We start from the raw sequence: 22,219 nt of genomic DNA on the forward strand, positions 1-22,219 counted from the left end.
GGGTCACATTCCTGACCATGGTGCATGCTGCAGCTTCACCCATGCACGTGGCATTTACTGGTGACATTATTGGCCACATTAGCCGAAAAAAGCCAAATGCTGATAATGTAAATTTTCCTTTTAATCAGTGCTGATATGATATGGACCAATGTATTAGTGCACCTATAGTACAAACCACCACAGTATTGTGCATCAGCCTGTGATTTCAGAGATGTTTCTTATCAGATGTTACTGAGTTTACGCCTAGACAGTTTAAAGCTGTGACTGAAGCACAACACACAAATCCAAGCTTACTTAACACTAGCAACTTGGAAGCTCTGGCAGTATAGATACAACAGCCCAGGTTCCAACTGGCCTGAGGCTGTACAGGGACCTAGCCAGGGGCTGATCTACCTACACAGAAGCTTGTGCTGCTGTGCCAAGGTTATTCATTTGTAGACAGCTAAAGCAGAAGTCAAAATTGAGAACTTGTGCAGATGCAAATTAATGATTTCAGACACTAGATATATTTGTCTAGAAATCTATTATGTCAAATGCTTACTTATGGAAGGGAGACACCATATTAATAGGCCATTAGCTTCCTTCATGTTTTTACAAGACATACAGAAAAGGTCATTCATTTTTATAAGCTTATGAGAAATATTGCACTGAAGTGTAAACTTACTATTCCTCATAATCAGTTGTGGCCAACTTTTTTCCTCCCTCCGGCCAGATGGACAGTGCTCAGTCCCTCCAGGGGCTGGATGCAACTGGTAGGTCCAATCTGGCTGCAGGGGCAGCAGAGAAGGGGCGTGGCCCACCCCCTACCCAGCTGCACTTGAGAATTTGGCAGCAGAGGAAGGGTGGCATTATTACTTGTCACCACTCCCCTGCCAAAAATTTTCCGAGCCCTGCAGACCAGAGGTTGAGCACTAGGGCTGCGGGAAATTTTGGCAGCCCTTTCATTTTGGAGGTGTTTCGGGCCATTTTTGTACGCAAAACACTGAATCCGAATTGAAACGGAAGGCTCAGAAACATCTTCAAAACAGCCGTACGCTAGTGCCGTGCCATGTGACTTGGCTCTGCAAGGAGCGCAGATCTGTGCCGGGGCTCTGCTCGCCACTGCTGCCCCGGCGATGCGGGGCTGCATGGGCTGGGCACCAGTGGCAAGGAGACCTCGGCGCAGATCTCTGCTCACCGAGGAGCCAAGTTGTGCAGCAGGGCAGTGCTGGTCCCTGCTGCGTGACCTGGCTCCACAGGAGCAGAGATCTGGTGCAGCATGGGGCAGGCAGCAGCAGGGAGGAGATCCCTGGTGTGGATCTCTGCTCTCTGCGGAGCCAGGTCACCTGGCAGGGCAATGCTGGTCCCTGTCACAAGCTGGCTCTGCAGGGAGCAGAGATCTGGGGCTGCACGGGGTGGGCAGCAGTGGCAAGTAGACCCTGGCGTGTCTCTGCTCCCTGAGGAGCCAGGTCTCACAGCAGGGCAGTGCTGGTCCCTGCCGCATGACCTGGCTCTGCAGGGATCAGAGACCTGTACGCGGGGGTCTCCCAGCCTGCATGGAAGGCAGCAGCCCTCCCCCTTCTCTGGATGAGCCACCCATGGCTCTGTCCTGCTCCGTGCTGGGGCCCTGCAGCCCTCAGCCATGCTTTGAAACAGATTCTCCAAAACAAATTTGGCCAAAACGAAACAGGACAGTGATCCAAAACACCAAAACGAATCACTGTCCTGTTCTGCACAGCCCTACTGAAATGGCTGAATCTGAAACTGAATCAAAACACAGCTGTTTCACACAGCCCTGTTGAGCACCCATGTTCATAACAGTTGAAATAAACAAAAGAGATCTGGACAATCTTACCAAGACCTTGCACGGAAAAACAAAAATAATAAGCTCAATGATTACATTGTAGTTCTTTAAATTTAAAATCATGACTTTGTTTCAGATTTTAAAAAATATTCATTTGTGGCAGAAAGCAGTCTGACTGTTTCTTCTCAAACAATGAGTTGAGTCAATGATTTTATCAGATTGCAGAAGCAGTTTGTGCTTCCAAATCAAAAATCTCATGTTATCTGAAGTTTACAAGAGTAGAATAAATAAATCCAGAAAACACATTCTGTTCTGTCCCAAAAGGGAACATTTGTACTGCATGAAACCAGTAGCCAGATTTACCACTTCCAGACCTAGGCTCAATTGAGCTTACCTTTATAGAGTTTCACAAACTTAGAGAACAGAATCCCATGATAAAACACAGATGTAACATTGAAACTGGCACTACACTATCATAACTGAGTCACTAGAGTCCTACTGAGCCTGTATGGGCTAGTTATATAACATTTCAAAATTAGCAATTCCCATTAATAAAGATTAGTTTCTCATTCACAATGAAAGGCGTTATTAAATCATCTTTTAGAATGGTGAGATAGTGATACCTTCAAATTCAGCCATAAAAGCTATTTCCTCCTCCTTGAAACACATTTAGGATAATTAAAAACTACACAGTACTGAAATCTTCAGCACTTTGCTAACTGTACAATTTAACAAGAGAGAGGAATGTCATTTTTTTTAAACTAGAGTTCTGAAGCTGACTTCAATAGGGAATGTCTAAATCAAAGACCCAAACCTGATTTTATTAATGTCAATAGAAAAACTGTCTTCAACAAGAGCATAATTAAACAATGCCCATATAAATCTTTCAGGTCCTACTAAACGAAGTACTAAGTTTGCTAACTCGCTTTCAAATGACACAGATGCAAGTTAAAAAAAGAGGAAGGATGCACTGCAAGAGAAACAGACTGCCTGGTAATAGCAGTGGGATCATCGGACGTGATAGCCAATGCCGGAGTGAAGCAGCAGCAGATGACTGAAAAGCAACACGGTCCACTGGAGCAGGCACTGAACCTTGAGATACAAGAGTTCAGTTCTCAGCTTTGCCTCTGTTTCCTGTGTGGTCCTGAGCAGGTCACTGTTGCCCATCCCACCCTGTCTGCTCTGACTATTTAAACTGTAATCCTTTTGATACAATTTGTTGCTAGGCAGTTGAGCACAGTGAAGCCTCATTCCTAGCTGGAACCTCTAAACATTACAGTAATGTGAAATGGAGCTTGAATGTGCCCACAAGTGATTACTGACAGCAGTGCTTACTACAGCGAATAACCACTTCAGCAAGGTGTCACAGGAAGTATGCAGTATTGCCAACCCCACTATGCCAAAAACCATGAGATGAACTCTTTAAAAAAAAAAATTAAAAAAAAAATAAAGAGATTGACATGTTAACCATGAGATGCTATTTTTTAAGTGTGCATGTGTCGGGGGGGGGAGGTTCTCTGTGAAGGTGTTGGGGGCCAGGGGTGTGTCTGTGGGTTTTGAAGCCTGGGGGGGTCCCTGCACACACTGGCAAGATGCTTTGTACTGTGGATCAGGAGTGAGAGGCAGCAGCAGGGCTGGGGGGGGCTGTGGTTTGGAAGTGAGGTGCAGACACACAGGGACAGACGCACAGACAGCACCCAGTTGGTTAAGTGGAGGGGAAAGGGTCAGGGGAAGAGGGAGGGGGAAAAAGAAAAAAAAAAGAGGCCGCCACGGTGAGGGAGGGAGTGGGGCAGAAGCAGGGACTGTGGTGAATGGGGGCCCCCAGGGCAGGTCATCCAGAGGTGTAGGCATGCCTCCCCGGAGCACTGCACACTTCCGGGGGAGGCATGGGGGGGCACATACCCCGCGGGCTGCCCACTGCAGGCTCGGGGCTCTGTGCCCTGTTGCCATTGTCCCAGGAGCTCAGCCATTGCCACCCACAGGGTGGGTAGGAGATGCAGGGTACATTGGCTGTGCAGCGCATCCCCTGCCTGCCTGGTGGCATGAAGCACAATGGAGCTGAGCAGCTGAGCTCCTGGGGCAAAGGCAGCAGGACAGAGAGCCCCAAGCCCACAGTGGGCAGCCCACCATGCCCCCATGCTGCAGAAAGCTGCGCCCCCCTCCCCCCCACACCTCTGGATGACCCACCCCATCCCGGGGCCCCATTCACCCCAGCCCCTGCTCCTGCCCCTCTCCCTCCCTCACTGTGGGGGCCTCAATCTCCCCCTGCCTCTTCCCCTCCACGGACTCATCAGATAGGGAAATCTGGAGATTTGAGGGTTCAGTTGGGCAATTGTGAGTTGAAGTTACTTTGGCTTAGAAATCCCGACAGCTGGCATTACTGGGTACGCACTTTGTCCCATGGTAAGAATTCTCACAGGCACAACTGAGATTTGCAGCTTGTGAGGGAAGGTGAGAACAACCAAGATAGTTCTGTGCAGATGTTTTCACAGGAAATTTAGAAAAAAGGTTTCAAGGACTGCATGGCACTTTTACAACAGAAGTATCAGTGAAACATGAATGAAATGGAAAAACAGCAAAACAATTACACAATTAGACAAAGAATAATGGAGAAATTGATGCAAGAGGACAGAGAAAAGGAAGCAAACATGATACAAACTCAGAGAACTGTGAATAAAATGAACTCAAATGGCTAAAAATGTGAAGAGAAGGATTTTTCTAGTGTTTTACATACATCCAAAGCTAGGAATCTGGGAAACAAAGAAAAGGAATAAAACATTCTCCCGTATATTAAATGGCAAATTGATATAAATGGCTGCCACTGAAACCCAGTGGAATGACAGATTCAAGGAGGACAGAAAGACAGAGTATTTTACATTAGGGATGTGAAAGGTTAAACGATTAATCACTTAACCGATAAGTGCAGTGATAACTGGTTCGTTTATTGGAGTCTTACTAGAATCTCTCATTCCTTGGTGTCTCAGACCAACAGAGACTCCCTCTGCCTGAGGAGGGGTGACTGCGCCCAAAAACTTCCTAAGAACTGTTTTCCCCGCTTCTCAGTTGGTCTAATAAAAGATATCACATCTAACCAAAGAACCTTGCCCATCAGTTAATTGTTTAACTGCTATAGAGGAGTTTAAATGAATATTTTTAAAATCATATTTACATCCCTACTCTACATTCAAAGATAAGATTTTGTGTTTTAAGCTTATTGATGTTTCAGAATCACAGGATCCTGAATGCATACAGACCAATGCAATAACAAAGCCCAGGAGGGCTAGATACAGACTACTCAGTCAAACCAGAGAACAGAAACAGCAATGATCTGTAATGTGTAGAAAGAAAAATTGTGGTGTTATGAGGGACTTTAATATGGAAGACATATACTGAAGATCTCCTGCAGCCAACAGTAAATCATCGCTGTTGTTTCTAGAAACTGTGAAGGCAGTACATTTTATCCCAAAAGTTACTATTCCTCTTTTCTGAACTTTATTACAACAAATAATGATGAAATCTAGACTGAAAGCTAGGGTTATCTAGGGACCAGCAATTATGACCTTCTTACATTCAATATGGCAAAACAGATGGTCCCCGATTAATAAAAGATGCACCTGATGATTCAAAAGAGCTAATTTCCCAAAGCTTGAAAAAAAAAAAAAATCACAAGAGAAATTGACTGGGGGGGAAATTTAAATAGTATGAAAGATAACTGGGGGTTCTTTGAGAAGACTGTATTTGTATGAAGAAAAGACACAGTCCAGCAAACAAGGCACAGCATAAGTTTGGCTCATTCCATGATGACTGAAGGGAAGAATTAGAAGCAAAAATAAATAAATAAATAAACATCTACTATGGAAAAACGAGACAAAGTGGGAAATACATTCAATTAGTTAGACGTTATAACATACAGAAAACAGATAAAGGATGTTAAAGACATCAGGGGAAAAGTGTTTATCAAGACCACAAGGATTTTAAAAAATATGTTACAAAAAAAAAAAAGAAATCTAAGACATGACATAGGCTCATCAGTAGGTGTTGATGATAAAATTGATGATAATGATGCACAAAAGAAGTATTTAATATTTATTTCTGTTCTGTATTTGGAAAGAAGTAGGATGACAGAAAAAGTCAGGGTGATTAACCATTGCAACAAGCGAGAAGGAAAATGGAGCAGTTTCTCCATCAAGAACATTTGTTTTAAAAATCAAGGCTGAAAACCATATTTTTAGTAAAGCACAAATATTGGGCTCAACATAGGGGTAACATGGGCCATTTAATGGCTTGTAATATAAAAGGTCAAATTAGATCAGTGATCATCAGCTAGGGTACCAAAGCACCCACAGTACTGTAAGACCCTTTCAAGGGTGCTGCCACAAGCAGGTGAACCTGTCCCACATGACACTGTTTCCAGAAGGTGCAGACAGGGCCGGACTATGAAGCAGCTGTGGCAGGAGGGGGCACTCCTGTTTGCATTAGGTGTACCTGATAAACTGGGTAAGCTGAAGCAGTACAACAGTGTTTCTTAACCAAGGTGCTGCTGATTTCAGAGAATTACAGAAGGGAACCTCATGTTCACAAAGGTTGAGAACCTCTGAATTAAATGATCAGACAGCCCCTTCCGGCCTTACGTTCTACACGTTTACAATAGTGCTGGGAAAACAGATAAGCAAGCGAGCAGCTTAGATACATCTGTCTAACTGTTCCTTACTGAGATGGCACATTACAACTTATTTTTCTTTATTATCTGAGCAAAACTAAAAAAAACAACCATAGAATGCAAGTTTGATTTACTTTACAGCCTCTTCCCTCTGACTTTAGAGACTCACTCAGAAATGTGTACGAAGATGTCTGGCCCTCCATCTGCAGGAGTAAGGAAGCCATGGCCTTTGGAACGACAGAAGCATTTGCAGACTCCTTTATAGACAGGACCTTCAGAGGCCCTCACAGTGCTGCAAAGAGAGAGGGATACAAATAAGGAAGTCACATTCAACAGTTACATGTCAACTTTCCTAGAAAGAAGAACTAGAAAATGCCAAACAAACTGATCATGACAGTCTGTTCAGTCACACGTCAATTAACACACCCCTCTATGCCAACGGCTTTAACATTCACTGTCACAAATGCACACACTTTACCTAGGACCTCACAGACCTTGATGCGAGTTTGAATTCTCTCAGAAAAACGAAGGAAATGAACCTAGGTCTCCTATAGTTGGACAGCTGCCCTAGACTCTAGGTCAGCACTTCCCAAACCTTTCCTCAGCAAGGCCCCATGGCTTCTCACTCCCCATCTGCAGCCCCTCTCCCACCAGGTACCCCTCACTCCCCACCCACTCCTGGACCTGCCAGTGCCCCTCACTTCTGACCCATAGCCCCCTAGCCTTGTTGGTCCGCCTCACTCCCAACCCACAGCCCCTTGCCCCACTCCAGGTGCCCCGGGTCCAGGGCCTGCAGCTCACAGAAGGTGGCAGCTGCTGTGGCCAGGGCAGAGCACAGAGCCCAGCTCCCCCGCACCATCCCCTCCCCCATGGCAGCATGGCCTGTCCCCCATTCCCCTCCCACCGCGTTGCCTGTGTTCCACCCACCCACTCAAACCATCCCATGTGCCCCCTCCCCCCACCCCCAGAGACTTACCTGGATGGAGCTGCTCTCCACTGCTGCTTGGATTCCACATGTGCATGGCACCCCCTGTTTCCGATTGCCCTCCCCTGCTCCCCCTAGCCCCATGCAGCCCATTGCAGGCTGGAACAACGCCAGCTGGCAGGGAGCAACCCACATTTTTCTCCTTTAAAGAAGAAAATCTGTGTTTTTTTGCAGACCCGAATCCCTGTTTATTGTGACCTCTTCTACTGATGTTGCAAATGGAATTGAGAACCACTGCCCTAGGTTACTGTATAAACGAGTGCCACCACTGCACTATGTATGAAGTCCAGTCCATCAGGAGATGAAGTCCCTCCCAGGAAAGAGACTAAAATGCTTAATTTCTGGAGCTTCACTGGGTCCGCATGCACCAGACACCAAGCTTTGCCCTGTCAGAATGGAGGTTCTTTTATACTTGCCCAGACCTTCAGGTGCCTGGGAAATGACAAGATCAAGAACTGAAGCATGTACTGTATGGATTTCAGGTACCTCCAAAATTAGGGGACAGGTGACTAGGTGTTTCCAAATGTTATTTCTGGGCTCAGGTACTTAAATTCCACAGTCCTGCTTTATATGCCTAGCTGATGTTTCGGATCTGGTTCTGTAGGTGACATGCCTAACATCTGGCCTTCAGCAAGTAAAGGACTATTAGAAGGAAAGAAAGAAAACAACACAGCAGGAAAAAAACTGTGATCTTATGTAAAAGCATAGTGGAAAGGCAAGGTGACAGCTGAAGAATACAAGTTCTGTGAGCCCTGAGGGAGATGAAAGCACTGATGTGATTGAATAGGTATAACTACTATTAAACAGGGAAGCAGCTGCCCATGAAACCTGACCTAGTGCTAACACTTATGCGCTTTCCACCTGGTAGCACAGCTTTGCTTTCTGTACTGCTCCCCTGTGGACTCTAATCCAAAATTTGTGGGAAGGGACATTGCAATGCTCATCAATGGTCTGCTTTTGCTTTCCTAAGCTCAACTATATTGCTGTTTCTCTGACATGCTCATTTCAGACCTGTGGGCTGGATTTGATTATGGCTCTCCAGGGCCAACCCTCAGTAAGTCATTCATATCACTGCTTGGATACAGGCATCATGAAATGTATGATATTAGTTAGATATGGACTGAAGTCACCCAGAAAAATCTGCTCTGTTCCTGAATCCCATATTTGAAACACGAGCTCCAAGAGTAGGGAAAAAGGGGAAGAGAATCTTAAAACATGCCCAAGAGGAAAAATTGTGTTTATTAGCCATTCAGATTTGTAGCTCCAAAGGCTGCCTAAGAGCTTGATCTGGGTTTTGTTAACTGACTATTTATTGTAAAATGAATAAACAGTTCAGGAAGCAGGGGCAGGAACTTGGGCTCCACTCCCACTGGGCTACAGAATCAAGGCCCCCTTTAGTGCTCTTTCTTCCTGGCCCCACAAATCTTAGCTGAGCTTCAACAGGAAACTCCCATCCCAAACAGTTTGTAGCACAGTGATTACTATTCTCCAAGGAGATGAAAGATAAGGGTTTGAATCTTTTCAGGCTGAGAACAGCATTTAATCCAGGGCTTCTACTTCTTGGGAAAGTGTTCTACCCTGTAAGATTTTACATGAGCTGAGCAGCAGCAGCACTTTTTAAAAGAGGAAGCAATTGCAACTGATGAAGTGAGCTCCAGTTGACAAAAGCTCATGCTATATATCTATTTTTGTTAGTCTATAAAGTGCAAATCTACACCGTCTTCTACTAGACTTCAGATTAACATGGCTAACTACATCACAGTAGGAAAACACACAGGACAAACAGGTCAAGTTGGCTAAATACAGAAACACTTGAAACACCAAGAAGTTGAAAAAACAAAGCCTTGCAAGTACAGTCTTTTTATTCTGTATGGCAGACCCCTGGATGTCTTTCAGCTGTTCAAAGTTAATGACAAGATTTCTATTGCTTTCAACAGGGTTGGATTGTGGCCTGCTGGTAAGATTTGTTTTTTATCACAGGTACTCAGCCAAAATTACCAGTTTGTGAGCTCTTTGGAAAGAAGCTTCTGCAATATTTATTTCATGAGGTCACCAAAGGAGTCTTGTCTTGGGAAAACGCTCAGGACGTCTGCATTGCACAGAGGGAACATGGATCAAGAAAACAGTACAAGTCAGAATGCACTGGAGATGAGGGACCAAGTAATTCAAAACATGACACAAACTGTGTATGAAAGCCTCATACAGACATTCAGTATCCAAATGAACTCAATGATACTGTGCTTACAGCTTGTACACCTTAGAAAGGGAATGTATTCTTTCAAATGAAACCATTAAAACTTGAATTTGTGCAAGCGCTGTTGCATGGGTTTTAAAAAAAAGCAGCCTGCAAAGCTGTAGAGCAGTAGATTATAGGGGTGCACGATAAAGATTTGCTTGGCCAATACCAATGGCCGATTGTCAGCCAGCCATATTGGCCGATACCGATCCAACTGCTGATATGGCAGATTAAAGAGCAGCGTCCAGCTGATAAGTCTGTTGGGGGAAAGAGGTAGTAGGGAGGGCCCCCATGGAGAGGCAGGGAGTGGGGCTGGAGCTGCCCAGCTAGGGCAGGACATGGGACAGAGCTGCGGTTCATCCAGGTGGGGTAGGGACAGCTCCCATTGCTGTGCATACTCCTGAGGCAGGCATGGGGGGTGATGTGCCCCCCGAATCTGTGTGCAGGGCAAGGACAGGTTGCCACTGTGGGCTGGGGCCAGAGGCTAAGCCAAGCTCTTCCCAGCAGGAGGAAATTGGGCTGGAGCTGCACTTGGGGCTGGAGGGGCAGGCAGCAGCAGCGGTGCTGGGAGAGAGGCTAAGACGGGGGCTAAGGCCAACCCAAAATATGCTGTAGCCCCACCATGGCCCCCCTCCCAGTGCTGCTGCTGCTGCCTGCCCCAAGCACAGCCCTGGTGCAGCCCAGCCACGAGGAAGAGCTCGGTTTAGCCTACAACCCAGCCTACAGTGGCAGCCTACCCTTGCCCGATCCACAGATGCAGGGGGCACATGCCCCCCATGCCTCCCCCAGAGGTGTGTGCAGTGGCGGGACCCCTCCTTGGACAATCTGCAGCTCTGTCCTGTGCCTGACCCTACCCCACTCCACCCCAGCTGTATAGCACCTACCCCAGCCCCACTCCCTCCCTCACCGTGGTGGCCTTGATCTGTCCCCCCCCGCAAACACCTCTTCTGCCCAACAGACTTACCAGCCCGATACGGCTCTCCAAGCTGTCAGACTGCACTCGTTGCCACGTGCATACTACAGCTGCGTGCATGCACGCAGCATTTATTTGCAACCTTACCAGCCACATGAGCCAAAAAAAGCCGATTGCCAGTAATGTCAATTTTCCTTTTATCAGTACTGATATGATATGGACTGATATAGCAGTCCACCTGTACTACATTACCCTGAAAATTAGAGTTAGACTGAGGTCCAAATGGCTCCAATTTACCACCAAACTTTCTTGGGGCCTTTGTAAGTTATTCCTAACCTATAGTTTTGGGCTACACAATTCAGAAAGGATGTGGAGAAGCTTGAGAGAGTGCAGAGGAGAGCCACGCACATGATCAGAGGTCAGGAAAACAGACCTTATGATGAGAGGCTGAGAGCAATGGGGCTATTCAGCCTGGAAAAGTACAGGCTCAGGGGTGATCTGGTGGCCACCTATAAGTTTATCAGGGGTGCTAATCAGGATCTGGGGGAACGTCTGTTCACCAGAGCGCCCCAAGGGATGACAAGGTCGAACGGTCACAAACTCCACTGTGACTGATTCAGGCTGGACATAAGGAAGAACTTCTTCACTGTCCGAGCCCCCAAAGGTTTGGAACAGACTGCCACCAGAGGTGATTCAAGCACCCACTTTGAAACCTTTGAGACACATTTGGATGCTTATCTTGCTGGGATCCTATGATCTCTGCTGACTTCCTGCCCCTGGGACTGGGGGCTGGACTCGATGATCTGCCGGGGTCCCTTCCAGCACTAATGTCTATGAAATCTATGAAATCAAAGAAGGACATGCCACTAGGAATGTCAAACAGCTCCAGAGATCATTGGATCAAGTGTCTGGAGAGACAAACACTGGGTGGTAGACAGGGAGGAACTGAATTTGGGTGATTTTGGACACAGAATGGGAGATGCTTTTCAATATAAAAATCATTTGGACTTCTCAGAAAGGAAAAAAATTAAAGTGCACTTCGGGCTCATACTGTAGAGAATTTATGAGAAAATGAAACTAATAGTAAGTGGAGTTGGATGATGGTGAAATACTAATGCATCTTTAAGAACTACTCTTTAATACCCCTTCACTTCTGTAGTGGTCAGCTTGCCCAAACAAGCAAAAACTTGGTCACAGCTATTAAGAGATTCAATGAGAAGAGGAGATTTTTTTCTCTTCCTCTTCTGTTCCTCTCATACTCACGCTGAAAATGTCCTAGTCCGTCGGGTTGGAAGAGGACTGGGAATAAGGTAACCTCGCATGGGAGATGGAGAGCGGTCCCTTGTTCTGCGGTGTTCAGGAATACGAAGAGAGCCTGGGGACGGTGGAGAAGCGGGGGACTGCTCCGGAGCTGTAGGTGTGGGTTCAGAAGACATTTCTGAAGCTTAAGTAATATCTACAGAGAGAAAAAATATTCTAATTTAGTACATGAGAGATTTTTTTGTAAAGCCCATACTTTTAGTTGTGAAGGAATGTGCCATTTCCTGCACCCTAACGCCAAAAATATGTAGCTTTTTGACATAAGGCTGCAGGAAATGACACATTCCTTCACAACTAAAAGTATGGGCCAAGGATATTGTCATGCATCAGTGAGTCTATTTTTGATCGTACAATTCTCACAAACTGTATTAGGAAATCCAATGGAAGCATGTTGTCTCATAGACTTGCTGCTTGTTACCAGTGCAATTTGGCTTGACTCACTTGACAGGTTAGTTGGCGTAAGAGTGGATGTGTGCATCCCTAAATTCTTGCCTAAAGCTGTATTTGAAAAAAGAAAAAACCCTTCAAGGTAGACATAGTTGCCACGTAAATCAGGTAACAGGAAACACTAATAAGCATACATCTTAAATCCTGTTCCTATCAGGGTCTTTGGTGCTTGCATCAGATCAGGATTCACAGCTTTGGAACCCTTCTTTCCTAAAAATATGAGCCCCATGTTGTTACTTCCAAAAATGCAGCAGGGGCCATGCCTCTTGTCCCGAACACAGGGGAAGTGGTAATAATTCCCAGTCTTTTATACAACTGGGGCACTTGAGCATTCTTGGACTTAGGCACCTAAAGTGAGACTGGCTCAAATTGCTGCTGTACCAGGCACAAGTGTAGACACTGTGCACGGGAGCAGTTGACTTCAGCTTGAACAGCTCTGGAGTTTATTGTGTCACCTTAATAACTTCAGAACATGAAGAAAAAAGCAGCTAATCTCAACAGCAACAGATACTTTCTAAGCCTCTACAAGGAACACAACTGCATTCCCAAAGGACCGAACATCTACAATCCTCTAACCATCATCACATGCAACTCCAAATACACTGCACAGTTCTGCAGGATATCTTCAGAAAAACGTAGAGACCATCTCCTTCACATACTCTACTCCACAAGAAATCACCTCAAGCAGAAAATCAACACATGCTACAAGCACCTACAAGAGATGAATCCGGATATCTCCCCAAAAATTATACAACATATACAGGAAGACTACAAAGATTTATTACAGAATCTATCCAACCCCCAAAAAAGAAATGGAACCAATTACTACAAGAGCAACTTTCCGAGCCACAAAACAATCCTCAGAAGAACACCACCAATACTGTACAACACTCCAACATCATACCCAACAAAACAGAAGGAATCAATCAAGCCTCTAATATTATCAATCTCTCCATGCACATACTTACCAAAGCTGAAAAATCTGTCCTCTCCAAAGCCCTTAATTTCTGTTCAGAAAAACACCCAAATAAAATACTAGTGTGGAGAGCTAGAAGAATTTTTTTGACACTTCTGTCTGAAGGAATGTTTCTACAACCAAAATAATTTATCTGGTGGCAACACTGAAGAAAAAAAATCCACACTAAAAAAATCCCAGAAAACCTCAGATTCGACACCTAAATTCAAACCTTGATCTGCTTCAGAGACAGAATGAACAATGAAATACTCAGCAACAAACACCACTATAACAACCTCTCCTTCTCAGAAAGAAGTGTCATAGAATCGCTAAGATACAACCACCAAATAGCAATAAAACCAGCAGATAAAAAGAGGAGCTATAGTTATCCTTAACCATGAAGACTGCATAAAAGAAGCCAACAGACAACTCTTTGACACCACCTACTATAAAAAACTAGAGCCGGGATGGGCAAAATGCGGCCCGGGGGCTGGATATGGCCTGCCAGGCCATTCTATCCAGCCCACAGCGCCCCTAAAAAATTTTTTAAAAATTAATATTTATCTGCCCTGGGCTGCCTGTCATGCGGCCCTTGATAGCTAGCCAAAACTCAGTAAGCAGCCCTCCACCTGAAATAATTGCCCACCCCTGAACCAGAGGCAGATCCTACTCTCCTTTTCTCCTCAAAGGTCAAAACCACCATCACATCATTTCTGTCAGAAATGCAAGAAAAACTTAGACCATGGTTCCTCCTCTACCCAATCCAGGGACTTTTTACCTTCTCCCTAAAATCCACAAGCAAGGAAACCCTGGCAGACCAGTCATTTCAAACCACTGAACCCTAACTGAAGAAATACCAGGCTTCATCAAATCTATCTTAAAACCTCTAGTCGCCCAAAGACTGAGTTTCATCCAACTGATTTCCTGCGAACACTTAAAAACATAGACCACCTTCCCAGCAATACCCTCCTAGCCACCATGGATGTTACAAGCTTATACACCAACATCCCACACCAGGATGGCATCCAAGCCTGTCTCATCAGATATCTACAAGAATGAGATTACAACTCAAGAGTACAGACCTCAGGACACCACGGAGCGATGGCCCCACAATATGCCAACCTTTTTATGGCTCACCTAGAAGAAGACTTCCTCAAGAACTGCATCCAAACCCTGCAGTCTCTGACTGATTTCCACCAAAAATTCAACAATCATCACCCCCGCATCAGACTATCACTTGAATACTCTAACACCAGCATTTCCTTTTTGGTAACATTCAAGCCACCATATATAGAAACCCACAGACCAACATACATATCTACACAAAACCAGCAATCACCCCAAACACAGCAAGAAAACTGTAATATACAGCCAAGATCTCCAATACCACTGAATCTGCAGCGAGGAGAATACCTGTGACCACCTCCTCACTAATCTCAAAAGGGCCTTCAGCCAACAAGGACACTCCTCCAGAGAGACAGACTGCACTTTTGAAAGAGCCACATGGATACCACGTGAAGATTTACTGCAGTATAAAAAGAAAATCCTCACAAATCACACACCATTATTATGACATATCACCCTTCCCTGGAACATATACAAAAAATCCTGAAACAACTACAACCCATATTAGAAGATGACCTAATTCTTAAAGAGATCTTTCCAGAACCACTCATCCAAGCCTTCAAACAAGGACCAAACCTCGCTAACCTCATCACCAGAAGTAAACTCCCTATGACACAAACCACACCTACAAATGGATCCAGACCATGCCAAGACAAGAAATGCAAAACCTGCCAAAATATCTCCACCATCCCCACAATTACTACACCCCACAACAGAATCATCACCATTCCTGGATCTTACAGCTGCACCTCCAGAATGTTATACATCTCATCCAATACACCAAATGCCCCGAGGGAAAATATGTTGGAGAAACCAAACAACTGCGCACCAGAATGAATGCACACTGAAAATCTACCAAAGACAAGAGTACCCAACTGCCTGTGGGTGCCCACTTCTCACAGGACAATCACTTCCTCTCCAGTCTCTCAGTTCAAACCCTCACGGGGAACTTGAAAAAGCACCTAGACAAGCCTGCGAACTTCGCTTCATAAATCTACTGGATACAAAAAATCATGGACTCAATGTAGACACTGGTTTTATGACACACTGCAACCTGCCTGACATCTAATTCACCAGGCACCTCCCTGACAGCCTCTTTTCTACCTTGTACTCGATCACTGCACTGTCTCCCTTCAGCCTTTTTTTCCCCTGTTCTCTTCCCCGCCTCTGTTTCACCTCTCTGCCTCACCTTTTGTCTTTCTAATTCTACCTATTTACATTTTCACTGACATCCTGCCACACTTTTAGCTTCTTCTATTTCTTAGGGTCTCAAAACAGCAGACTCCCCATGCCTAAAGAAGGGTGACTGCACTTGAAAGCTTGCCAAGAATTTTTTTCCAACTACTCGGTTTAATAAAAGGTATCACATCTTCTCAAAGAATCTTGCCTGCCTATGTCCTTAAACCAACACGGCTACAACCAAAAACCCAACTTTCACATGTAGGTGCACCCAGGAGGTTGCATTTAAAACTAAAAACCTATTCTAATTGAAATAGAATACTGTTCAAACTACACAATGAAGCCCAACTCTCACCCTGCTCAGACGCCCACAATCGTTATCTCATGAATTATGTAGTGAATCTTTTGGGTGACATTTGAGAGAGAAACATTCTTGCTGTCAATGACAAGTTTCCATTCCCCATTAGCTCTTGTTGAAACTAAAGTATAAAATTAAAGTGGCCTCTTTAAAATGAAGACACCAGGGAACAAAACCTTTTCTGTTTAATTGCTCCTGGTGTCAAGAGAATAAAAAGAAGAGAGGGGATAGATATGTTCCATTAAGCAACAGCCTGAACTTTTCACACTCTACTCTCAAGAGCACCAACGCACTGTTGGAAATTTATCCTGGGGCTTTTTTGTTTGTTTTTTGTTGGGTTTTTGCAGGGAGTGTTGCATTCTTTAGACACAGCTGCAATTTTATATATTTGTCAATGTCAGTCCTGATGCAAATGGGCTCAATATGTGGCATGGATCAGTACAAACTGTCAAAGCAATAGGATTTCCTATACTTTCTTCCAAGTGTTCTGGGCAAGCTTGCACTTAAGAAGTCAAGATATCCTCATGAAAGGGTCAAAATTAAATAGGCCTGTAATTTTTTTTATTGGTAATGTATGTCCATCCTCAGAAGTAGCTCAGACATCAGAAATTCTCTAATAAACCCTAAAGCAAAACGGGAAGAAACAAGACTTAGCTGGGATGATTTCATCAGGGATGATCCAGTCTTGAGCAAGGGGTTGGACTAGATGACCTTATGTGGTCCCTTCTAGCCCTACAATTCTACGAATGAAATTCTTATCCTAATAACATCCAAAGTGACGCAAACCTTCATATTAGTGACAGTACAAACATTTAAACAAACACATGCTTCTACTTGTAAAGGCAGTCTTTTTCCTCTCTGGCAGCATATGCTAGCAAACTGCTAAGTTCTGCGCTTCCCCTATATGTTTTAAATGGTGGGGGTGGGAGGGGGCATGAGAAAATAGTGGATGACCCCCAGAGATATTTACTTAAAAAAATAAACTGTGCCAGAAAGTGTTACTGTTCCACTTTATCTTATTCCTGTGCTCTCTGCACTATTGACAATATAAAATGTGAGGAATGTCCAAACAAGGGCATCCAACTTATTTGCAATATAATGTGAACTCTGTTCTCTTAGTCATGGCCAAAGTAGATGCATGTCCTGGTCTCTCTATTATTTATGTTACATTATGTCCCACAAGTCATAAATCACAAGCAAAGCCTCATGTGCCAGTTTCTACATAACAACCACACAACAAGAAAGGCAATGGTCTAACTTCAAAAAAACCATGGAACGAAAAAAAGGAACAGAGCAGAGGAGAGCTACAAAGCACTGCCAGATGATTAAGACTCTGCTCCTGAAGAAAGGAACTTGGGTTCACAAAAGCTTGTGCACTCTCTCTCTCTCTCTCTCTATATATATATATCTCCTATTTAGTTAGTCTATAAAGGTACAATCTTCCCTGCATTCTTCTTATCAAAGTCTCAGAACTAAACACAATTTCCCAGCTTTCAGTCTTTGGCAACATCTCAAATGTCATTAAATCCCACTGGACCAGATTTTACAGGGAAATCCCACAAAGTTATATATTTTCCCCTTAAATTTCTGTTCCATTTCTTGCATAATGCACCTCATGTTTTATTAAAATTATATATGCTATATTAATAATTTCCTGGATCAAACCCAGAATAGTATTCATATTTTAAAACACGTTTGTTAGAACAAATCTTTCATACTATCACTACTGAAATAAACAGGAGGACACCCATTGGCACGTAAGTATGATACCATTAGCAGGTCAATTTTTCAAAGTAGAAAAGTCCCATCTAAAAAAAAAATCACTTAAAATGTTGCCCAGCCTCTGTACAGATAAAGTCACTGCCTCTGTACTCATCAGAAAGATCAAGCCTAGCTGAACAAATCAAAGCACATGGGAAATGATGCTCTAAAAGGCTTCTTCATTTCCAGCTTCTAGCTTCACTATACTAATAATCCTGAACTCTTAACCTCTTAGGAACCACAAACTAAGTAGATATATTAGAAAAGAATATAGCGAAAATAACACTCTTAAATTCAACACCGTAGCTCTTCTTCAGACATATCTTCTTCACTGTAAATCTTCCACTGTGAAAAACAAAGTATTTCCAAAATACTTACAGCAAGTGAAAAATATTATGGCAAATTGGCCCTACAAACAATACCAACTCAGTAACCCCAAAACCACTGGGTGACAATAGCAATCTTATCCACTCAAAGACGACAAGGGAAGAAGTGCTTTGGTCAAGTTAAGTATATTTTTGTAGTTCATAGGAGATAATATTTCCTTATCAGCAGCAAGACTACTGAAAAGGTATTTAAAGTTGTCCTTCTAAAGTTTATGGCAATATTCTGAACATGACACAAAGCCCTGAAGGGACTAAACAATCAAAACTAAGATAAACACCAACATCACTTGGGTTTCCAAAGGAGTGTAAGGTTCTTAACTTTAGCTTTGCCGGTCTCCTAGACTGGTTTTAAAATCCAAGTCCATAAATTGCTTTATCGAGGCACTGACTGAGGGAAATCTGGTAATGGCCTTATTCAGTCAGACGTCCAAACAGAATAAGGGAATAATTCCCCAATCAAGTTCTTCCAAACAGACCCAAAATGACTATTTCTGATAAAATTATCAGCGAGAAAAAAAGTTCATACTGAATGTTAATACTTGTTTATTAAGATTTAGAGTTAACATTATGAATACAAGATAACTGAAGATAACTCACTGATGCTGCCTGAAGACTCAACATACTGCACATCAGGTTGCTTTAGAAGCTTTGTCTTGGTGTTTTATAAAAAGGGTTTTGGGGGGCAGCGGGTAAGTGTCTCTTCCTTATGATCGTCATATAACTCTATTCATAGCACCATAAAATGAATATTTATGGTACTTTTGCATGGCAGGAAGTACTAACTCTGTTTTATGGATGGAAAATAGTAGTTCGGAGATCAGGTAATTTGCTCACAGTCACACAAGAAGAAAATGGTAAATGCACAACCCTAGTCTCTTGAGACCCACTCATTTTTTGTCCATACAAGGAAGTCTATCTGACAAATACATAGCTTTGCATAATTTTCCAAATCTCTTCAGAGATTTTGCTGAGTTCTTCCTGCACCCAAAGCAAAAATCATACCCCTCCAGGCCAACAAACTGAATCCCTACAGAGGCTGGTGGCTCAAGAAAAAACAAATCATTTGTTATACAGTTGGATCTAACCATCATTTTCAAAAGATGAGTCTGAAATTTGTATGCCTACATTTGAATTATCTTTCAAAATATATTTAATCAAAAAGATGCTTTAACTCCGAGATGGACCCTGCTGTATGGAGTTAGCCAGCACTGATCTGCATGCAGGGGTTTCTGCTTGTTAGGACCACTGGACTACAAACACCAAGCCAGTAAGCAGAAGAAGACCACAGCACCACCAGGCAGCTGGTCAGTCACCAGCCCCAGTCCAGCCTGGTCCCTCCCTCGAGGACAGTGATGATGAGAAATCAGGCGACTAAAAGGAATCTATGAGAACTGGGAGTCCCTGACAGGGAGACTATAAAATCCCTCCTACTTTGTGGGATTTACCCAAGCAACAACACTCCTGTGTGTGCTCCTTGAACCTCTGCCTTGCTCAACTGAATCTAGCTCTGGTCCTGTTTGCTCCTGCCTACTCCCAACCTTGCCACAATCCCTGCCCCTGCCTTGTTTGGATCTCCTGGCTCTGATCTACCATCAACCCTGACCATAAAACCACCTCATCCGTTGGCCTGATGACTAGGACTGAAACAGGCATCTGTTGTGACCCTAACCTACTACCTACAGTGACTCATTAAAGTGACTGCCAATGGCCCAGCTGATCCTGACACTGCTGGTACCTGAATATGTTAACTGAGTCAGCGGTGGATAGACAGCACTGTTTCAGTCAGTGGAAGGATAGAAAGAAGAAAAAGATGGACTTCAGATTAATGTCCACAACTAAGTCAGGAGATCAGGTTTCTGGCAAGACTGGTATCACTGTGTATGGCCTTGGGCAAATGACATTACTTGATTTTGGCTCAGTTTCCCCACTATATAACTGATTTTAACCATACTTCATGAAGTTGTGAAGCTTAATTTACTGCTGTTCAGTTCCAGATGTTATCGTGATGAGTGCCATACAAATGCCAATAGGAACAGAAGGAAAGTGAAGGTTTCAGATACAGATTTCATGGAGTTGACTGAAAAAATAAACCCCTCTGTTTAAAAAAAATCTAATCTAGACCACAGAATCATAGGAAATTAGGGCTGGAAGGGAACTGAGGAGGTCATCTAGCCCAACCCCCTGCTCAAAGCAGGACCATCCCCAACTAGATCATCCCAGCCAAAGCTTTGTCTAGCCAGGTCCTAAAAAGCTTCAAGGATAAAGATTCCACCACCTCCCTGGGTCACCAGTTCCAGTGCTTTACTACCCTCCTAGTAAGAAAATTATTCTTAATATCTAACCTAAAATTGCCTTGCTGCAACTTGAGACTGTTGCTCCTTGTTTTGTCATTTGCCACCACTGAGAATAGAATAGCTCCATCCTCTTCTGAACCTCCCTTCAAGTAGTTGAAGGCTGCTATTAAATCCCCTCTTAGTCTTCTCTTCTCCAAATTAAATTAGCTCAGTTCCAAATTAAATTAGCTCAGTTCCCTCATCCTCTCCTTAGAAGCTATGTGCCCCAGTCCTCCAACAATTTGTGTTGCCCTATGGACTTTCTCCAATTTTTCCACATCCCTTCTGTAGCGGGGGGTCCAAAAGTGGACACAGTACTCCAGATGTGTCCTCACCAGTGCTGAATAAAGGGGAATAAGCACCTCCCTTGACCTGCTGGCAACGCTTCTACCAATGGAGCCCAGGATGCTGTTGGCCTTCTTTGCAACAAGGGCACACTGTTGGTTTCATATTCAGTTTATTGTCCACTGCAACACCCAGGTCCTTTTCTGCAGAGCTGCTGCCCAGCCAGTCACCCCCAGCCTGTACTGATGTATGGGATTGTTCTGTCCTAAGTGCAGGACTTTGCACTTGTCCTTGTTGAACCTCATGAGATTTATTTGGGTCTATTTCTCCAATTTGTCTAGGACCTAGGCTCTAGGTCAATCTGAATCCTAGCCCAGCCTCCAGCATATTAACTACTATCCCACCTTGGTGCCATCCTCAAACTTGCTGAGGGTGCACTCTGTGCCATCTTCCAGGTGACTGACGAAGACACTGAACAAAACCAGCCCCAGGACTGACCCCTGGGACACTCCATTTGATACCAGCTGCCAACTAGACATCAAGCCATTGATTACTACCCTCTGAGCCTGATGCTTAATCCAGTTTTCTATCCACCTTACAGTCCATTCATCCAACCCATATTTCCTCAGCTTGCCTGAGAGAATGTTGTGGGAGACTGTATCAAAAGTAGGGGTGCACCAACATAGATTTTGGGGGCAAATACTGATAGCTGATTTTTAAGGAGGCATATTGGCTGATACTGAACCGATTTCTAATGCAGCTACGTCCAGCTGGTAAGTCTGTTGTGGCGGAAGGTGAGTGGGGAGGGAAGGAGAATAGGGGGGTAGATCAAGGTCCCTGCATTGAGGGAGCAGTGGGGCTGGAGCAGAGGATGGGGTAGGCACTGCACAGCCGGGGGAGGGGCAGGGGATGGAGCCATGTCTTATCCAGGGGGCACGGGGAGGAGAGGGCAGCTCCCATTGCTGCATGCACCTGGGAAGGCATGGGTGGGGGCACGTATACCCTCTGGATCTGCATAGGGCAGGGCAGGGTAGGCTGGAGCTGCAGGCTGGGGCCAGGGCTGTGCTGGGCTCTTCCCGGTGGGGGCTGGGCCACGCTGCGCTCATGGCAGGCAGCACTGGCGCTGGGGGTTGGGGCTACAGAGGGGGTTTCAGCCACCCCAAATTTGGCCATAGCCCCCCCAACCTAAGCAGAGCCCTGGCCCCCCACCATTCTGGGAAGAGCCCCTGCAGCCCCAGCTCCAGTCCGCAGTGGCAGCCCACCTTGCCGTGCTCTGAGCAGATCCAGGGGCACACGCCCCCTCCATGCCCACACAGGATGTGTGCAGCGGCAAGAGCTGCCACCCCACCCTGTGCCCCCAGCGACGAGCCACGGCTCCGACCAGAGCCCTGCCCTGCCCCAGCTGGGGAGCGCCAGCTCCAGCCCCAGCCCCACTCCCTCCCTCACTGCACGGGGTGTTGATCTGCCACCCCACGCTCCTTCCCTCCCCTTCC

The 22,219-nt window shown here is 44.8% G+C and overlaps 1 protein-coding gene across 1 annotated transcript in view; it reads right to left on the minus strand.

Annotated features, from left to right (window-relative positions):
• Window positions 1–22,219, minus strand: part of CARHSP1 (calcium regulated heat stable protein 1) — a 59,553-nt gene that overhangs the window by 15,346 nt on the left and 21,988 nt on the right. The window contains exons 2-3 of the mRNA XM_090024062.1: window positions 11,841–12,033; window positions 6,613–6,735 (exon numbers count right to left, since the gene is read on the minus strand). Of these exons, the coding sequence (XP_089880188.1) occupies window positions 6,613–6,735; window positions 11,841–12,013 (296 nt within the window). The 5' untranslated portion in view covers window positions 12,014–12,033. The remainder of the gene's footprint in view (window positions 1–6,612; window positions 6,736–11,840; window positions 12,034–22,219) is intronic.

The sequence above is a fragment of the Crocodylus siamensis genome, chromosome 12 (genome assembly GCF_052110815.1).
Source record: "Crocodylus siamensis isolate JL-2025a chromosome 12, ASM5211081v1, whole genome shotgun sequence".
Classification (NCBI taxonomy): domain Eukaryota; kingdom Metazoa; phylum Chordata; order Crocodylia; family Crocodylidae; genus Crocodylus; species Crocodylus siamensis.